This window comes from Gekko japonicus, unplaced genomic scaffold, assembly GCF_001447785.1.
Source record: "Gekko japonicus isolate JY-2015 unplaced genomic scaffold, Gekko_japonicus_V1.1 scaffold1340, whole genome shotgun sequence".
NCBI lineage: Eukaryota > Metazoa > Chordata > Lepidosauria > Squamata > Gekkonidae > Gekko > Gekko japonicus.
In genome coordinates, this window is record NW_015159752.1 from 84,558 (window position 1) to 106,102 (window position 21,545).

Consider the following 21,545-nt stretch of genomic DNA (forward strand, 5'->3'; position numbering starts at 1 on the left):
CCTTCTGACTGAGGGGAACCTCCACACACACTCAAGCTTCCGAGACGGACTGACTGCCGGGAGGCCACAGCAGGGGAAGGCCGCCACCGTGTGAGGAGACTGGATGGACTCTCGCTGGTCTGATCCAACAGGGCTCTTCTGGGAGCCTTATGTAATCCCTCCTCCTCCTCCTCTGGAAGAAGATGCACCCTGTTACCCTGTGTTGAGAGATTCCTCTTTTGCACTCTCCAGGGTTGATGTTTTATAAGAGAAAATATGGAATTATTGTGTAAATGTTGTTGTTGTTCAGTCTCACAGTCGAGTCCGACTCTTCACGACCCCATGGACCAGCTCCTGCCAGGCCTTCCTGTCTTCCGCCATCCTCTGAAGTTGGCTCAATTTCATGTTCGTTGCATCGATGACACTGTCTGACCATCTCATCCTTTGCCGTCCCCGTCTTCTTTGACCTTCAGTCTTTCCCAGCATCAGGGTCAATATCTTAGGAAATGCTAGCCTTTTTTTTGCCCCTTCAAATCTTGCATATTTATGAAAGAAAGAAGCACAGTGGTGTAGCTGAATGTATTAGAAATGAGCTAAGTTGCAAAGCTTTACTTTTCTTCAAGTGCAAAAATAATATTCCAAGCTGAACATTAAAAATGTTCAGTAATCCTATTGCTGGTAGGCACCCTAAAATAAGTGCTTCCTTGTGCATGGTACTACACTGTAACTTGGTAATATCTTGTAAGCCCCCAATATATGTGCTCATTTAACTCACATTAAAGGATTTATTTATGTCGCTTTATAAACCCCACTTTTCTCCCTAGTGGAGACCCAAAGGGGCTTACAACCTTTCCGCCTTCTTCATTTTATCCTCCCAACGACCTTATGAGGCAGACTCAGCTGAGAGGGTGTGTCACCCACTAGCAGGTTCCCACGAGGGAGGGGGGATTCGGTCCTCGTCTGACTAAACCACTACACCGTGCTAGTTCCAGGGCTTTCATTGGGGTTTTAAGCAGCTGGCAACAGTTTAGAGCAGTGGTTCCCAAAGCGGGTGGTGCTGGAGGTGCAGTGGGATTACCTAGAGGATGCTCAAAGGCAAGAGGGGCGCTGGAGGTGGGCTCCTTCTGCCACATTGGCCACTTATTTATAATTCACCAGAGGCTGTGGCACCATGCTTCCAAATGGCACTCCAAGTTTCTGCCTCTGCACAGTGCTGAAATCTGGTGGAAACTATCAGGATTTCTAGTAAATAAGCCACGAGAGTGCTAGTCAGACCAGTATACTACGTTTTGAGAAACTGTCAGCATTGCATGTGTGTTTGTCTCTGTCATTTTTCAAGTTTCTCTCGTAAGTCCTGAGACATGATTTCCCTCAGCAACTATTCAGTACAAAGACACATGAATGGAATGGCTGAAAATGTGGAAGCCACACTGTGCAGCATACTAAGGACAACAGAATTTGCATTACCGCTGGATGAGTCAGCTTTGTTTCTTGCTTATGAGTGTTTTATAAAAGATGAAAGTTCGGCTCAAGAGTTGTTATTTGCAAGGCATTCTCAGTATTTGGGAGGACTCCTGAAGTTCTGGCCCTACTAGTGGACCTCCTGATGGCACTTTGGCCACTGTGTGACACAGAGTGTTGGACTGGATGGGCCACTGTATCATAACAATACAGTGCTTTAAATTGGGACATTCCAGTAGAAGAGTGACATGTGTTGTTATAACAGAATTCGACTAGGGGCAACAGGTCAACCCAATTATCCTGTTGATAGTTAACAAAACAACTAATATATTGTTCCAAAGTCTGATTAATGCGCTCCGTTTGTCTGTCAGTTTCTGGGTGGTAAGCGTTGCTCAGGCCCCTCTCCACCCCCATTAGCTTCATGAGCTCCCCCCAGAACCGAGAAACGAACTGAGTTCCCCGGTTGGAGACCACCTTTGTCGGGAGCATGTGCAACTGTACAATGTGAAGAAGAAATGCTTTGGCCAGAGATTTCGTCGTGGGCAGGGAGGCAAATGGAATGAAATGAGCTTGCTTGGAAAATAAATCCACCACCACCCAAATCACAGTCATCGATTTACTCAGTGGAAGGTCCGTGATGAAATTCATGGAAATTACTTCCCAGGGCCTGCTTGGGGTAGGAAGAGGGTTTCCTCGGTCTAGGTTTACTCATGGTACAGATTTGGCATGACGGCAAACGAGGAAAAATCCTTTCGCATTTGCGGCCACCAAACATCCCGTTTTTGGAACGGGACAGGGACTTGGGGGCGGGGGATGCTGCTCAGTGGTGTAATCAATTAAGGAACTCCTGGCCTCTTCTATGTAAAACTTTGAATGCTGCCAAGGAGGCGTACAAATCTCAGGCTGATAAGAGAAGGGTGGAGAGTTGGGCTCTACAGCCTGGAGACTCAGTCTATGTGTCTACTAAAAACATTCAGTTGCTGCACCCTAGTCGAAAGCTGGGCTGGAAATACACTGGTCCGTTCCCAGTGAAAAGGGTGATCAATGATGTAGCAGTGGAACTGGATTTGCCTAAAAACTTGAGGAAACTGCATTCTGTGTTTCATTTCAGCCTCCTGAAGAAGGATTCCGGTTCCAGCCCTTGGCGTCCATCGAAACCTGTACCCCCTCGTATCTTGATAGAGGGTAGGGAACATTATGAGATCTCTAAAATTCTGGACTCTAAGATCAAACGTGGAAAGTTGATGTATTTGGTTGAATGGTTAGATTTCGGTCCCCAGCACCTCAAGTGGGTGGAAGTATTCGGGCCCCTCACTTGTTGCGGAAGTTTCATTGGGATTTTCCGGACAAACCGGGAGACCTCCCGGAATGGTAGGGAGAAGCTGATTTTCGAGGGGGCAGTATGTCAGCTAAGCTGCCGTGGAGGTTGGGGGGGTAAGTTGTATTCTTTTGCATTCCTTCTGTGCTTCGTAGCTACTGTAACGCTTATCTCTAAGTTCTGCAGGTGGTGGGATGTTGATGTCTAGTTCTAAGGGAACTGTGGAAGCGAGCTGGTTCCCAGCTTCAGCGCAAAACGACAGGAGCACCTTCTGCCGCGTGCGGGAATGTGGCTAATTGGCCAGAGCAGTGTGTGTGGGGGTGCATATGAATACCGTATATCCTATTATGCCCCAGGGGCAGCCGCCATTCTTAACAGTACCTATGCTAATGCATCTATAGCTCTTCAATAAAGTATTACCTTTCCTGATAAGCGTGTACCACGTTGTTGGCTGTGGGTTCCAACATGACTTCTCTGATGTTCTTATGGTTTCACATGATGTCTGAATTGAGCCATCACACAACATCTAGGAATGGACCTGGGCTAAACTGAGTGACATTCATCACTGAATCTAAATCCTATTTGTGATTCCCAAAGAACACTCACTATGTGAATGCAAAACAAAAGAAATTCAATCCATGTCTGATTGCCTGTATTTTAAAGAATAGCCAAGATTCCCACCACATAAAAGAGACAAGACCTGAAGTGGCTACAGAGCTTTAGTTTCAGCGCTGTCACTTCTAGTAGTGATTTGGATGGTTATAAGTGGGCTGGCGTGGAAAGCTCACGGAGTTGCTTACACTTTATGACATTATTGGGGAAAAGAATCCTAGATCTGAGGCAACTTCCATCTCTTTGCTTCCGGATTATGCATCTTTATTAAATGGATGATGCATCTTTATTAAATAGGTTTTATTTATTAGAAGAAGAAGAACAAGAAGAAGAAGAATCGATTGAATTTATACCCCACCCTTCACTACCCAAAGGTGTCTCAGAGCGGCTTACAAACTCCTTTCCCTTCCCCTCCCCACAACAGACAGACACCCTGTGAGCAGTGTTCCCTCTAAGCTGAGTTAGTGTGAGCTAGCTCACGGTTTCTTAGCCTCTGGCTCACAGATTTTTGTCTTAGCTCAGGAAGGATGGCTCCAGAGCAGGCTAATTGATGCAGCAGCCAAATCGCCTGCTCACAACTTTAATGCTGGTAGCTCACAAAGTGGAATTTTTGCTCACAAGACTCAACAGCTTAGAGGGAACATTGCCTGTGAGGCAGGTGGGGGTGAGAAAGCTCTTGACAGAAACTGCTCTTTTTTCAAGAACAGCTCTTATCAGAGCTACAGCTTGTCCAAGGTCATCCAGCCAGGTGCAAGTGGAGGAGTGGGGAATCAAACCCGCTTCTCCCAGATTAGAGTCCGCGCACTTAACCACTACTTCTATCAGAAATGCTGAAATTTTTGCTTTTGTTTTAAATTAAGATGACTGCTCCATCTTATTAACTCTGCTGAGGGGGTCTTATGAGGCGTAAAAAAGTCAATCATCACTGTCATGGAACCAGGGCCTGGACTGAGCCTCAGTTACTTTAATTTCTATAGTAAAGTATAGTTGAATCTTTGGTTTTGTTTTCCAGGAGGCTTCAGGACTCTGTGGCCTTCTGGTACTGATAACCCAATATGTGACTTTGGGCTTACATGACTTTTGCCTTTTGGAATGTTTATATATTATCAAATGCTAAACAGAGTCCTTTGTGTTACATTTTATGGCACGCATGGCCCAGCCCAACAAAGTGACATTTATGTCAGATCCGGCCCTTCTAACAAATGAGTTCGACATCCTTGAGATATGGTATCTGTAACTAGCTTCTTTGACTCTCTGAGTCAGCCTGACTTTCCTTGATTATTTTGACTCCTGAGACAGAAAGAAAGAGTTGAGCTTTGTCATGTATCTCAGGTATATGTCAGATGCTTAGCAACAGACTTGACTGGCAGTTAGATTAGATCCTGTGGATGAAAAGGGGTACTTAATGTCTGAATTTAGGCTCGTTCGTGGTTGTTCTGGCTAATCTGTTGTGGGTCTTGACAGAACACCCAAGGATATCCTTTATAGAATTATAAGTGCACTATTTATGCACTGGGGTTGTGTTGAAATATTCTGTGCTGAACATTGAAATGCCACAAAAGTGTTTCCTGACTTAAGAGTGTGTGTACTCAAATAAACTGAGTGTGGGTTTAGAACAACCGTCTCCTCCCCTCCCCCTGTCTCCCTCGGGACCCCGGCCAGCTTCTCCCCCTCCCCAAGGGACACCGTGGGGGGGATGGGAGTCCATGAAAAGGCTCCTGTACTCCTAATTTCCCGAACAATAACAAATGTATTTTTAAAATACACTTTTAAAATAATTTGTCTCTGAGTGAATTTAAGTTCCCTTATCCCACACCCTGAATAAAATCTGAACTGAAATGTGGTGCCCCTGGCTACAAACACTGGGTAAGAGAACCAGGATTTAGGCTTCCATTTGAAATAGGAGATCCATTAATATTTTTTTTTTGCTCTATAGCTCTTCATTTCTGCTTTGAGAGATGCTATTTTTATGCATAGCAAACATTACTAAACCACTCTTACCTTTTTGTAGAGACTTCTCAGGTCCCTGTACTGCCACATGCTGTTTAAGACCTGAGATGCCGCCTTCACTACTTTTGGTGAGTGCCTATTTAAGAAAGGGAAAAGGTGACACTTATCAGTAACTGAAGGCCTCAAGGAAGCACCCCTGAGATCCATCAACTCTATCAGTAGCTTGTGATTCATGATAGCTGAGCATTGCAATTTTCTTGGCCAACATCATCTCACTATTTACCACATGTTGGGTGAAGGGGGAAAGAACTACCATTTCAAGAGGGTTGGACTGACAAAAAAGTGGGCTTGCTGAGAGAACAAGGATACTGGTTAGTTACAAACAAATCAACAGCTGACAAAATAGTTAGAAGAAAGTGTAGCACTTAGAATAGTGAAAATCCTCTTTGAAAGGCCCGATGCTGAACTAAAACTTTATGCCCCTTCAAAATATAATTCACAAAGGATGACTTTGGGAGGCTGCTACACATCTCTCTCTCTCTCTCTCTCTCTCTCTCTCTCTCTCTCTCTCTCTCTCTCTCTGTGTGTGTGTGTGTGTGTGTGTGTGTACATATATATATTTCACTTCTTCCTTGCCCACTGCCACATAACTCAAGGCAGCTCATAACAATTTAAAAGAGCATGCAGTAATTTACAATGCATCCAAAAATATACATCTATATACTTTACAATGTAGTCCTTCATATGAAAAAATAATCCCAGACAGTTTCTACCTGGCTAGCTATTGAGTAATAAAAACCACACACACAAAAATCTCATAGTGCCAGAAAAAATCTTGAAGCTGGGCTTTGGGATTCCTTGCTTGGGAGGGAGTTTCATAATCAAAGAGCCAGAGAACATCTCACTGTCTTCTCCTTGTAATCAAACCCAGCATACAAATTGTTTGGATGATCCTTAAGAGTTCTTATAAAGTTCTCCTCTCACTTGTGAGCTCATGCTGTTGGTTGCCTATGGTTGGTGCACCGTGAAATGTGTCTAGAAGTATTCAGCATAGGGTTACTGAAGTAGCCCTGTCTGTTAGGACCCCTCCAGACACAGAAGGCAATGTGCTCCAGCTGAAACTCCTAGATGTTCTTCTCACATACAGCACATGATGACCATCAAGCCTTGAGGCTACAAAGTCATGAATGGCAAGTGGTGGGACGTTTCCAAACAGAAAAGGAATGCTCCTGCCCAACAGCATCACCTGCAAATATCTGAACATGTATTTTCTAATAATACTCCTGGAGAAATGTGCCCCTCTTCTACCAAGAATAGTTCTTGCACTGCTGGGCACTGTTAGTGGATGTAGGTTAACCCAAAAGACTCCCTTGATAAATAAATACTATGAGGCCGATGTCATTAGGGACTGAAACTGTCAGATATATTGCTATGCAAATTTTTGCTTACACCCTCCCCAACCCCTTCTTCATCATAGTAAGCATCTGTCAAGCTTACTAATGATGATAAATGATAAACTACAACTCTCTGGGAAACAATTAGAGCAGATGAGCACTAATTAAATTATTAAATTATAGTTAATAAGTGAGAGAGGGACTGTGAAACATACTTGTCTCCTTTACTCTTGGAAATGCCAACAAGCTTCTCAATTCCTCCTGCATCCCGCAAGGCCTTGGCATTCTCCATGTTTTTTGTGATGACTTCATGCAAGGTGCAACAAATGGCAGTCACGGTATCATCAGACATGGCCTTGCTTGTTGAACTGTTACTGTTGTTACCTCCGGGAAGTCGGTGAACCAGGTCCCGCATGGCATATTTGCCTTTTGAGAAGAAAACAAACATGCAGGGGAGAGTCATACAGTACAAGCAGAAAGCAAAACAGAAGGAAGGTATAGGAGAACAATACCCACTAGACAGCCCACCTGTAATGGGAGTATAATAATAGCAACTGGCCTTACAGGGTTGTTATAAGGTCTACAATAAGATTATGGGTTGGATCCAGCCGTAAATTTCAACTAATAGAGGAGTAAATTTTTGCCAGTTCTTTCCTCCTATTGGAGACTCCAAATTTGCTCCTCATAATGTTCCTTTGGTCTCCTGTCCCCAGAAGCAGCATAATGATTTGTACTTGGAGGGTGGAGGTGAGAAAGTCCCCTTCTGAGAGCAACTGGATCCAACATCATGTATGGAAAATGGTTTGAATATCCAAAGTAGTGTATTGTCAAGCTCAGGCTAACTGTGTTAACTTTTGATTTCTTTTTTAAAAAACTGTTTATTTATCATTTATATCATACACAACTACATATCGCGTATACTACATTTATCATTTCGAGTCACTTTTTTATCCCCTTCTCTAACCAAACATAAAATTTCCTCCATCTTTTTTCAAATATCTCATATTTTCCTTGTAGCAATACATTTAATCTAACAGCTATAGACAACATTTTATCTATCAGCTCTTCCTTGGGGGGGATTTTTTCCCCTTTCCAGTATTTTGCTAATAAAATTCTTGCCGCAGTAAAAGTGCAGCTAATTAGATATTTGTTCTCAGCACTGTAATTACTTGGAAGCATGTTTAATAGTGCTATCTCCAGTACAAAAGGAATATCTAATCCTGTAATGTCCCTTAATATTTTATATATTTTAGACCAATAATTTTGGATTCTTCCACATCTCCACCAGACATGTATAAGGGTACCCATGTTGTTCTTACTTTTCCAACAACTCTTATTAGTCGTTCCATAACACTTGGATATCCTGTCTGGTGTCCAATACCACCTATGGAACATTTTCAAAATCTTTTCTTTGTATGGAATTGCTCTCATCATCTTAACTGTGTTCCATATTTTTGACCATTGTTCTATTTCTATGTTAATAAGAAGTTATATAATTTTTGTATTAGTTTATCGTTTGAGGATAGCCAAATCTTGTCTAATTCATTGTTGTTCTCATAGAATCCTATTTTTAATCTCTGTTAAATTTGTATATTGTCCCACCATGTAAGTTTTATGTTTTGTTTGTCTAATTCTTTGTTAGATTTTAGTTCATTATCCTTATTTAACAAGTCCTTATATGTTATTTTCGTAAATTTGTCTATCAGAGTAGACTTTGTATTAGCTTCTATGGGAGCCACCCACTTTGGTGTTTTAGTATAGAATTTTTTTCTAATTTCTTTCCAAATTTTCATTAATGATCCTCTTAGTGTGTGTGTTTCAAAAGTTTTTCTCATTTTTTCGTCATCGTACCATACGTACTTATGCCACCCCATCATTAGGTTGAATCCTTCTAAATTCAATAGTCTAGAATTTTCCAAGAGTATCCAATCCCTAATCCACATCAAAGTTGCTGCTTTATAATATATTTCCCAGTTAGGCAGTCCAAAGCCTCCTCTTTCTTTCTTGTCCTGCATAACTTTTCAATTAATTATTGCTTTTTTACCATTCCATATAAATTTACTGCATATTTTTTCTAGTTCTTGAAAATAGTTGTTTTTTTCTTAATATTGGTAAATTTTGTGCTAAAAACAGGAATCTTGGCAACACATTCATCTTTATTATTGCTATTTTCCCCATAAATGAAATTTCTAAATGTTGCCATCCTGGTAGGTCCTTTTTGATTTTCACTAATAACTTGTTATAGTTGTCTTCCGTCAGTGTATTGTTCTATTTGATATCATTATCCCTAAATATTTAACTTTTTGTACCAACTCCATTTTTGATATTTCCATGATTTGTTTTTTTTATTTTTTCCACGTTTTTTGTTATTATATTTGATTTTTTAACATATATCTTCATCCCTGCTACTTGACCATATCCTTGTATTGTTTCTATTAGCTGTTTTAAGGAAGTTACTGAGTTTTCCAATATGAATAACTAGATCATCAGCAAAGGCTTGTACTTTAAATTCATCTTTGTAGATTTTCAATCCTTTAATTGCTTTATCCTCTCTAATTTGGTCAATTAAAGTTTCTAGTGTAAATATAAACAAAAGCGGTGATAGTGGACAGCCTTGTCTAGTTCCCTTTTGTATATTAATGTCTTCTGTTATGTCTCCATTAATTTGAATTTTAGCAGTTTGAATTTTATATATAGCTTTTATCATCTTTAAAAAATTAGTCCTACAGTTCCAAGCTTCTAATTTTTGGATCATAAATTGCCAACTTACATTATCGAATGCTTTTCCTGCATTGAGAAATATCAGCGCCATTGGTTTACTTGAATGCTCTTCATAATATTCTAATACATTTATTATCGTCCTGATATTATTTTTGATTTGTCTCTTTGGCAGAAATTGGAGGAACGCTTCCGGCCGTCGACAAGAATAGATGCGAGTTACTTAGTAGCTTGCCTATGCTTCACTCCTTACAGTCTTTAAGGGCTTTTCCAATGCCCTCCAAGGGTTCTTTTGGAGGAAGAATCCTAGCAAAAAGCTTTCTTCAAGCAACAGGCAGAACTTTTGATTTCTTAAAACTCTGTTTCTTGTTACCTTCACTTGTCATTTTGAATTCCTGGGGGAGGGGTGTATGTTGTTGCAGTGCATGGGAGTAGATGTTGTAAATTTCCTGAAGAAGTGCCCCAGAAAGCCAGTTTGGTGTAGTGGCTAAGTGTGCGGACTGGGTTTGATTCCCCGCTTGCACCTGGCTGGACGGACCTTGGGCAAGCCGTAGTTCTGATAAGAGCTGTTCTTGAAAAAGAGAAGTTTCTGTCAAGAGCTCTCTCAGCCCCACCTGCCTCACAGGGTGTCTGTTGTGGGGAGGGGAAGGGAAAGGAGTTTGTAAGCCGCTCTGAGACACCTTTGCGTAGTGAAGGGTGGGGTATAAATCCAATCTCTTCTTCTTGTTGTTGTTCTTCCCGTGAGACTGACCTTGGAGTACCTTTCTCTGCCATATTAACGCCAGGGGTAGAGGTGACGTCTGTGGATGTGGAATTTTATGCTTTTACCTAGTAATTTCCCACACATTTTCTCAGTCCTAACAAAAGCTCTTGAACCCACAGCATCATATCTCTAATAAAGCGTTACACTGCCAATAGGCATGACCTCAAAACAGAGACCTCTGTTAAGGCTCTGATAATCTGTTAAAATCCACTTGCATTTATGTTCTGTCTCTCTGCCTGTTATCCACAGTAGTTTATAATTTGAAGCACAAACAAAAACTAAGATACAAAAAGACAAAATAATACAACTTCCAGGGTGTTGGTGGTGTCTTCAGTAGCAGATAGTCTGAGGGTTGGGTTTCTCCTCCCACCTTTGGGAAGGCCCTGAAATGTGGGTTGACTCAGCATCAAATATCCCTAAAACCTTTGAACAGTGAAAAACTTTTAAACACACACAGGCACGCACGTATGTGGCTTCCCTTTGTTTGCAGTAGAATTGCAATGGGGGGGGGGAATGGTAAAAAGAAATGCCTGCCTTCCTCCAGTGAGGGGGACCTGTGTGGGATGGAGAAACGCCTGCTGGTGAGGGGGGAGCATCGCTCCTCGGGTGAAGGGCGCAAGCATTCTCATCCTGCAGTACTGAGCCGCCAGAAAGAATGAGAAAATAAGATGGATCAAATTGGAAGTGCACCAAGGTATTCCCTTTACCGCTCCTTCATATTTTAATTTCATTTATACTTTGTCTTACCAATGGGGACTCAAAGTGGCTTATATTGTTCTTTCCTCCATTTTATTCTCACAACACCCTTGTGAGGTAGGTTAGGCTGAGCATATGTGACTGGCCCAAGGGCACCCAGCAGGCTTCCATGACAGAGCAGGGATTTGGACTCAGGTTTCCCAGCTCCTAGCATGACACTTTGACGTGTACATCACACTGGCTTCTTGTTGTCAGTGCTGATAGTGTGGATCATTTGTTAGGCATGACTGGGTTGGGTTTTTGTTTTTGTACAACTGTAACTCACCTATGAACACTTACGCATTTCTAAAGCTCTTTGCCAGCCTCGTCACATTGCCCACTACTGCTCTGAAAAGTTTCATGTCCATATCACTGGTTATAATTGTTCCTCTAAGAATTGCTCATTCTACTTTGTGTCTGTGGAACTTTCCCTTACTCTTGATAACATTCTTCTGAGCTAAAGCGATTTTTAGACTGATTGGATTTTAAAGAAGCCCTTCACTTTTAATTATTGCTAATTATAAAGTAGGAAACTAAAAAGGCAAGCTAATTGAGGACATTTTAATTTCATTGGATTCCCAGCTACTTTTCTTTCCCATTCTATTCCGGCTATTAAGAGCCCACAGAAAACATAAAGAAGGCCACTATTATGTCTACTGACATTTAACTTTTTCTTTCTAGATACTATTTAAGAACATAAGAGATGCCAATGTTGGATCAGGCCAAAGGCCAGAAATACCAGGTGCCATCAGGAGGTTCACCAGTGGGGCCAGGACATTAGAAGCCCTCTCACTGTTGACCCCCCCCCAAGCACCAAGATGACAGAGCATCACTTGCCCCAGAGCCCCTATCTATACCTTGTGGCTAATAGCCACTGATGGACCTCTGCTCCATATCTATATATCTAATAGCCAAGTTGCCCCCGTGAGTGCGGATCGCTAAATCAGCGCTCCAGGGGCACTTGGGGGGGAGGGGGAGGTTTGTGCACACGTGGGCTAGTCCCCACGTGTGCACAAAAATGCTAAACCTTGAAAAAAAATTCAGGGGTGTGTGTTTAAATCCCCCCAAAAGTTCAAGACCGTTCCGTGCCCATGCGCACGGAACGCTTGGCAACCGAGGCTGCCGCCGCCGCCGCTTTAAAAGGGAAGCGGCGAGCAGCGAGGGGGGCCCCGAGTGGCGAGGGAGCCTAAGGAGCCTCGCTGCCGCTGCCTTGGAGCCGGCCGGCCGGGCGGGAAACATCAGGGCCAGGGGGTGAGGGGGGGAACCCACAGCCGCCGCCGCTAAGGACCACCACCACCGCCGCCACTGCCTCAGAGCCAGCCGGGCGGCCGGGAAACGTCAGGGCCAGGAGGGTTGGGGGGGAACTGCCGCCTCAGTTTCGCCGCCGCCGCCTCGAAGCCGGGCGGGTGGACGGGCGGGAAACATCAGGGCTAGGGGGGTTGGGGGGGAAACCACCGCCGCCGCTAAGGAGCCTCGCAGAGAGACTGTGGGGCGAAGAGAGAGAAGCGGGGGGGAGAGAGAGAAGGGGGGGGGGGAGTCACTCTTTGGGTGAAGAAGTACTTCCTTTTATCCGTTCTAACCCGACCGCTCAGCAATTTCATGGAGTGCCCACGGGTTCTTGTATTGTGAGAAAGGGAGAAAAGTACCTCTTTCTTTACCTGCTCTTTCCCATGCATAATCTTATAAACCTCGATCATGTCACCCCTTAGTCGTCTTTTCTCCAAGCTAAAGAGCCCTAAGCGCTTTAACCTTTCCTCATAGGGAAAGTGTTCCAACCCTTTTATCATTCGAGTTGCCCTTTTCTGCACTTTTTCCAAAGCTATAATATCTTTTTTAAGGTGTGGTGCCCAGAACTGCACACAGTATTCCAAATGAGGTCTCACCATTGATTTATATAGGGGCATTATTATATTGGCTGATCTGTTTTCAATACCCTTCCTAATAATCCCCAGCATAGCATTTGCCTTCTTTATTGCAGTCACACACTGTCTTGACATTTTCAGTGAGTTATCTACTACAACTCCAAGATCTCTCTCTTGCTCAGTCTCTGCCAGTTCAGACCCCATCAATGTGTATTTATATTTAGGATTTTTGGCTCCAATGTGCATCACCTTGCACTTGGCCACATTGAACCCCATTTGCCATGTTGACGCCCACTCGCCCATCTTTGACAGATCCCTTTGGAGTGCCTCACAATCCTCACTGGTTTTCACCACCCTGAACAATTTCATGTCATCCGCAAACTTAGCCACTTCACTGCTTACTCCAAATCATTAATGAACAAGTTAAAAAGCAGTGGACCAAGTACTGATCCCTGTGGTACCCCACTGCTTACCCCCCTCCACTGAGAGAACTGTCCATTTATACTCACTCTCTGTTAGCCAGTTTTTGATCCATAAAAGGACTTGTCTATTTGTATTATGGTGACACATCGTCAGACCACTGTGCTCTCTACATGTGCTCGCCCCTCTGTAATGCAAATACCAAAGAACAGGCATTGTAAAATGATTGTATTTGGAATTGTAGCCAGTGCTCTGGAAAGCACTGATCATTCAGCAGTGTTGAACGGCTTAAGAGATTCTTGCTGTGTGTTTGAAAAAGAAGTGGAAGGTGGTTGTTCTGTAGGACTGCATAATAAGCCTTTTAAGGAGACAGCCTGGGAGAGACCATAACCGTTGGAAGATGTGTAAACTGTTGGGTGGGAACTGTGGTTACTGATGAAGCCGGAGGCCATGAGCAGTGCAGCTAAATGGGGTTATAGGGAAAGGAGGCTCATAAATGGATTCCATGAGGAACACAGCCAATTGCTCTCAAAGTAACTCCAGTGAGCTTGGCCGACGCATCCCAAATGGACTTGAGGTAGCAGAATTGTACTGGGGTGGATCAGGCACCCAGCCAAGGGAGTGAAGAGAAAGGCCTTCTCCAGGAGATCCGTTTAGGGCGGCAGCGGTCCTTAGGAATGCCTGCAAAGGGCCTCTTTGGTGCCTTGTTCTGGTGTAAAGAAGGAAGAGTGTGACCGTGGCCAGCAGCATGCTCACATAACCACCCCTGGACGTCACTCTCATCTGAGGTCTCAGGCGCCGTGTTGGGGAGCACGAGATGGGATGCAGCCGGTGGTCGGTCGTGGTGGGAGGTCTCGTGGGTGATAGTGAGCTGGAGGGCCTCGTTGAGTTTGATGTTGGATGTGCCGATCATCTTTTGGTGGAGCTTCACGTTGCTGATTCCCCAGGCGAACTGGGTCAAGAGGTTCTCCTCCACCTTGGAGAAGTCGCATTCCATAGCGTGTTGGTGCAGCGCGGCCATGAATGCTGCGGCTCTCTTGCCAGGCTTTTGGATGTGCCCCTGGAATTCCATCCACTTGGCCAGCGTCGTTGGCTTGGGCGTGAGGTACCTGGTCAGGGCGTCTATGATCTCCTTGTACGTATACTTGAGGAGAGCCTTCGGGGCCAGGAGGCTGTTTGTGAGCCGGATGGTGTTCACACCACAAGAGCTGAGGAGGAGAGCCCTTCTCTTGCCTGCATCAGTTATCTCATGGAAGGCGAGGTGGCATGTTAGCTGGTCTGTCCACGAATCCCAGAGCTCGGGATGAGTGGGGTCGAAAACCTCGAGGTGTCCCGGAGCAGAGGCCGTGACTCTAGCGTGGAGCAGGGGATCTGTGGAGCTGGGCACGGTGCAGTGCCGCTTGGGGACGGTGTGGGCGCGGTGGCATTTTCTGGAACGATGCTCAGTGCTGCGCTGGAAGGTGAGCCTGGCCTGCTCATCGGGATCCCACCCTTGTCGCCACTGAAAAGTACTGGCTTCGACACATGGAGAACTCGGACTGTGACATGCGTTCAGACGCGTTTATTGTACTTCACAACAAGACAAGGAAAAAATGGCCCTGCAAGGCCAACTATATACACTCCACCCGGCACACCTCTGTCCCCATTGGAGGGTTTGAATTTCCTGCCAAGGGTGCTATTAGTGGACTCTATGTGGACTAGGATTCTAGGTCCCCTTTGTGTTTGGGGACCAAGCTCCTGCTTTGCTGCAGATCCCTGGTGGTGGACCACGGACATAACAGATTCCCAGCTCTCTGCTCCATCACCTTGTTGCTCAGCTGCTTAATGAATATCACAGTGGAGTCTTTTTCTGAGAGGATAACTTTCAGATTTAACTGTTAACTTTCTGAGCTAAGCAGAGGACAGAAGGAGTCAAGGAAAGAAGAAGTCAGAAACAGAGTGTTAAAAGGAAGGATAAACAACTTTGGAAGAGCTCTCCTGACTTCCCTGCCGACTTGAGGTCTTGTTAATTAAGGGAGGGTCCCTTGCTTTCTGGCCGATATTATGCCGTCCGGCAAATGCAGGAGAGACCTAGAGGAGACTGCTTCATTACCAGTCCCCAAACAATTAAAATTTGGTGACTTTTTTCATCCCCCAGGAGGCATTGACAGTAATCCAAGTAGAAACTGTACCCTCACTTTTGCCGTGGACACTTCGAATTGCTTTTCTGTGCTTGAATCCAGCTATGTGGAAAATGAGGAAAGCGTACTCTCTCTCTCTCTCTGAGAACTCTGTGCAGAGGGAGGGGAAGCAGCAGCCTGCCACGGTCCCTGCCACGGAAGTCCCTGAAGTGCCCACTATGAGCTCTTGACTGACTCTAACTGCAAGAACCATGAATTGCTTGTTTCATAACATTCAGGATCTACAATCCCAAAACAATCAGCTAACTTCTGCAGCTGCCAAGTTATCTACCTGCACTTTTCAAAGCCAAGCAATGCCCCAGGACGCTGACAAAAATAGGCAGGGCACTGATTGTATTCCTAAAGCACCACACAAGCATGTTCCAGCCTTGACTCTTGAAAAACCTTCAAGGGAAAAACTTTTTCATCTAGTTTATCAGCCAAACAAGATCTGCTTAGCAGTCTGTGGGCAACACGGTTTTATTCCAAACTGGCAAAGTGTCCAGCGTGTAAAGAGCCACCTCTCAGCTATATTTAATATCAAACATTCAGGGATTGATTTGATTGAGGTTGATGTCCTTAACTCCCAAATTCAATCCCAAAGAGTAATCCTTTCCTTCTCCTCCTCTAAATTGCCATCTCTGATCTTCAAAAGGAAACTGGATCTGTTTAAGAAGGGAATTTCCCCCTCTCGCGTGTTCCACAACACCATCGTTATACCTTTATGCCACAAGAACCAGTCTGACCCAGTGATGATGTCTACCTCTCAGGCAGAGACACTTATGGATACCGAGACTTCTCAACGAAAATGAATTTCTTGGGAGAAAATGTGCGCTCCAACAATAAATTCTCAAAATATTTCTGAATCCCAGATTGCTATGGATAGCCTCTCAGATTCCCCAATCCCTCCAGTCCCTTATAGCTCTTCGGCTTCTAGGCCTTTGGAAAATTCTCTAGAAGATGACATATTTAACTCCTTTGGAAGTCTTTCATGCGAAGCTCAGCATACATCTGCATGGGATTAAAGACCTGGAGCCTCAACTATCCAGCAATATTAGGACCCATGGAAACCCTCTACACACAGTTCATCCACCGGAGGCATCTATGCATTTGAGGATATCTAACCCCAGTACCCAAGTTCTTCCAAGGATGTGTGGAGAAGTCGCTGCATTACAGAGCTGCAATGAGCTACTTGGGACTGAAGGCCTCTTTGAAGAGACAGTAGTAGAGTTTCTACCAGAGGACTTGAATGTACACATTGTCCAAAAACTTCCAGAGGTCCCTCAACCAAACCCTCTACCCCAAGTAGACTCCATGAGATAATCACGGAGCACATCGGTCTTATTATTGATAGACCTGGCATTGAATAACACCAGTGACGGAGAAGGGTAAGTTTTCCTAGCCCCACAACCAACATCCCTTGAGATGGGACATAGATGGGAAGAAGTCCGAGCATTTCCATATCTCTGATTTCTTCCATTCCAATTAAAGGAAGAGCACCTACACCCACTGCTATATCTCCCCCGCCTCGTAATCACTGGTATCCCTGACCCTTGCATGGCCCCCCTTCATCGGTGCTGTCAACCCCAACACTCTCCAACAATCAACAAAGGCTATAACTACAAGATCTATCTGGCTCATCACTGACCCTTTGTCTAAAGTAAGTACTCCATATTGCCCTCTCCAGCTAATTAAACTGCTACCTAATTTACCCACCCTGTTGCAGCTAAACCAATTGGGTTGACTAATTAAACAACTACAACCAGCCTAATCAACTCCAACATAATAAACCAATTTGATTAAAGAAAATCAATAATCAGTTAATCAGTGGGGGAATTAGGTTGGGGAAAATTATATAAATCAGTCAGTCAAATTAACCTCTCTCAACCACCCCCACCCCAATAATTGATTAATTAATACAATATAAAATCAATTTAATCAATTTAAACATAACCAATCATCGATTAATCAAACTAATCGAACTAATCATTAACTGCAAAGGGCAAGATATAAAACAGGCCTAAAGCCTAGTTATTTAGCAAATTCTATATGGGTCTTTAAATTGTCTCTGTCAAACCAAATCTCTGCCACACCAAGTCCCACAGCCGTTGGAGTCTGTCGTTCTTGGTTGCAGCATCGTTTGTGTTCCTGCACGACCTCCAGTACTCAGTCTGACAATCAACAGTAGATTGACAAGACCAGCTCCATAGGGGTGAATAATTTAAGCAAGGTAGACAAAGTCTCATATTACTGCAGTTGAAGTCCCACAATCCATGTTGTTTTCAAAATAATTTTAAAGTGTTGATGTTAACTTTAATTTCACCTGATAAGAAATAAATTTAGTCCCCAAGTTTTTGGTTTGTTGTCGGGTGTTATCCATTTGATCAGTCCCCTCACCCAATCATGGTCTGAATATAGTTTGGGACAAATTGTGACATCAACAATTTGGTCTTGTGAGGACGATGAAAGGAGGATGAAGTCAATACGAGTGTGGACCTGAAATTGTGATGAGAAGTAAGTCTGTAGAAAATGAATCCAACTGTGTCATAACAAAAAAACCACTGGAGCTGTAGAAACTAAGAAATCCCCCCCTTCCCCTAAATAAACATGAGCAAGCTAATAATTGTAATAATTGTTAACAGCAACAATGTTTTCCTCAAATATAGTATTAAGTGAATTACGTAACAAGCATAACAAAGAGTTCTTTAAATGTAAGAAAGTGAAGATACCAGTTCTGAGAATTTTGCTGGGGGAGTATTTTGTGCCACTTCAAGGGGGAGGTTGGATAATCAAGGTTCTGTTTGTTAGACCTCTTGGTTCTGAAATCATATGAGACTTCCATGGGGAATGACAATTTATTCAGTAGAGCGTGGCCACTGTCCAGGTCATGGGCTATGAGGTGTTCACCCTGATGGGTAACTTGGATACCTCCTGAGATGAGCAAATGGAGGCTTCCCACAGCTTGGAAGTGACTGGCTTTAGAAGGTTGTGGATTGAATCCATTTGTCTTGATATTTCAATGCACTATTATGCCAAGATTCACTAAGGATCCTATGGAATGTTCGTTGGTCATAAAAGTCTGTGATTATGTCTCATGGACCCTTACAGAAGCCTTCACATCAATTCTGTAGGCTTGCAAGACAAGTGGCACTATTTTGTCTTCAGGGCTTCTCTAGGAGAGTTCTCTTCCTTTCTTTCCTCCATTCCCCGGAACTTCAGTGTGTTTTGTTTCAGTTTCATTTCCAGCTTTATTATTTTTTCAGTGGCCCACTCATCTTTCCTTTGTAATTGTCTGATGTTGTCTTGTGTGGTGAGAGACATTTCAAAAGCCGAATCTGCACTCTGGGACACTTTTTGAAGTGATTGTTGTATAATTTCGAGTTGTTCTCCCAACGACTGTAATCTATCATCAGTATGATCTAATACTTCAGTTTTAATAGAGTGTATGGATTCCGATAAGTCTGCTTTAAGTTGCGAGTCGGTTACCCTTTTCAGATCCTCCGACCTGGTGGCCATTTCAGAGGGTGCTGTGCTGTCTTCCATCTGTGCAGTTTTTGGATACTTAAGAGTCGAAATAAGATTTTACTGATGGGTTTTTCATCACGAAGGGTTTGGTTTTCACTTACTCAGATTTTCCCATTCCAAAATACAGAGGAAAATGTAGATTTTAATGATGAGGGGGCCACCCGACACCACACCTCATTCTGTGCTGACTTCCCCTGGTCACCAAGTTGTCCTTTAGATGCTCGCAGGTTGATCCCTTTAAAATCTGCTCCAGTATCTTCGTTGGGGCAGAGGTCAGACTGACTGGCCTGTAGCTTCCTGAGTCATCCCTCCTCCCTTTTTTGAAAATTGGGATAACTCCTCCAGTCTTGTGGCATGTCTCCCATCCTCCAAGAGGTCTGGGAGACATGCATAGACAATGGCTCTGCAAGCTCTCTAGAAAGTTCTTTGAGCACTTTGGGGTGCATACCATCTGTTCTAGGCGATTTGTACTCATTCACTGCAGCCAAGTGCTTCTCAGCTACCTCTCTGTCCATGTCAACCAGCAGCCCAGATGCTGTGACTTGCCTACTTCCATTTCTGGATGAGCCTGTTTTCTTCATGTAAAAAACGGAGGCAAACTAAGCATTGAGCCTTTCTGCTTTCTCTCTGTCCTCTGTCAGAGTTTCTCCATTTTCACACAACACTGGGCCCATCACCTATTTTATCTTGCGTTTGCTCCTCACATATCTGAAGAAGAGTTTCTTGTTGTAGCAAGCCTCCCTGGCCAGCTTTAGCTCACTGTGAGCTTTGGCCTCTCTGATGGCTGACATACGGTGCCTAGCAACCCGCAGATACTCTTCTTTAGAGGTGTGTCCTTGCCTCCATTTCTTGAATCTTTCCTTTTTATCCCTTAGCACATGACACAGTCCTCTGTTCATCCACATTGGCTTCTTTGATCCCCTATCATGTTTCCTTCATGTTGGAATAGTGATGGCTTGAGCTTGCAAGAGCTCTTGTTCTAGGAGAGCGGCCCACCCTTCACTTGCTCCTTTTTCTTCCAGCAGTCTTGCCCATGGAATGATTCTCATCATACCTCTGAGTTTATTAAAGTCTGCCTTACTGAAATCTAACTTACATGTGTGGTTACAAACTTCCTTGGTCCCCCCACAGCAAAAGGGATTCTAGCAGGACATGGTCACTTCCCCCTATGGTCCCCACCACCTTCATCCCATCTACCATCTCTTGCCTGTTGGTCAATATTAAGTTGAGTATGGCTGAGCCCCTCGTAGCTTCCTCCACCATCTGATGAAGGAAGTTGTCATCCAGACAGGTCAGGAAGTTGCGTGACTGTGGATGCTTTGTAGAGTTTGTCTCCCAGCACACATCAGGGAAGTTGAAGTCACCCATAACTACTCAAGGGGAGGCTGGTTAAATTTGTCTCTTATATATAACAACTTAATTACCATGCTGAGCAAAATCATGCAACAGTCACTACCACACAACAAGGATCTATCCAAAGTATTCACTTCTTGGTTATCTGTGATACATGTGGTGTGCAGGGTAGAGGAGGTCCAACTGGGATTGACAGTCCCAGGCTGGGGAATTCCTGGAGATTTGGGGGCGGAGCCTGGGGAGGGCAGGGTCTGCGGAGGGCAGGGACCTCAGCAGAGTATAATGCCACAGAATCTAGCCTCCAAAGCAGTCATTTTCTCCAGAGGAACTGATCTCTGTAGTCTGAAGATCAGTTGTAATTCTGGAGATCTCTGGGCCCTGCGTGGAGGCTGGCAACCTTGGTGTCTTGCTGGGACAATCAACATAATTTTTGTTTACTCTGGGTCCAAACCATCAGTGTTTAGTTTGAACATAACATAACTGCATTCACATTCTTCCCAAGAGGATTCACTATCTAAAGATATGGGTGGAAAAGAACTGAAATCAAGGCAACAACAGTTGTTAGCTGATAGAGGCAAAATAGCCTCAGGTCCCCCCCATGTCACTTCTAAAAATGGAGACAAATATTTTCTGGAATGTTCCAATGCTGGAAGATATTTAAAGGCTCGCAGAACTGCATCTAAATATTGAGCATTTAGAAAGTCTGATGGAACCATGCTTGGGGGAAAGAGATTAGATATATATAATCTTGTTTGGAACTTACCTATTAGCTCTTTATTTCGGACATCTAAGGCCATATTCCGTAAAGCTGTTGCAACCGCACATACGACTCGGTCATTGTCTATTCGAAGCAGCTCCACCAGGATCGGCAGGCCTTTTTCTTTCCGGACGGCAGCGCGGATATATATTGACCACTGTAAAGATACGGGACACAAGAGGGAGCATGGAAAAACTGACTCATTTCCTTGATATCCCACCTTTCTCCCCAATAGGGGGTCCCAAAGCGGCTTACGTTGTTCTCCTCTCCTTCACTTTATCCTCAACGGTGCTGCAAGGCGGGTTAGGCTGAATGCATGTGACTGACTGGCTCAAGTGAGCTTCTGTGGTAAAGTGGGATCCAGACCTGCCCTTCCCTGGTCCTGCTCTGTCTCTCTCTAACCATTACACCACACTGGTGGGGATGGAAAGTGCTGTCAAGTCACAGCTGACTTATGGGGACCCCATGGGGGGGGTTTAAAGGCAAGAGATGTTCAGAGGTGGTGTGCCCCATTGCCTGACTCCATGTCAAGACCTCGG

The 21,545-nt window shown here is 44.1% G+C and overlaps 1 protein-coding gene across 1 annotated transcript in view; it reads right to left on the bottom strand.

Moving 5' to 3' along the window:
- The window catches only part of CTNND2 (catenin delta 2), a 307,472-nt gene that overhangs the window by 52,385 nt on the left and 233,542 nt on the right, over positions 1-21,545 (bottom strand). The window contains exons 10-12 of the mRNA XM_015405710.1: positions 21,013-21,163; positions 6,930-7,140; positions 5,372-5,456 (exon numbers count right to left, since the gene is read on the bottom strand). Coding sequence (XP_015261196.1) covers positions 5,372-5,456; positions 6,930-7,140; positions 21,013-21,163 — 447 coding nt within the window. The remainder of the gene's footprint in view (positions 1-5,371; positions 5,457-6,929; positions 7,141-21,012; positions 21,164-21,545) is intronic.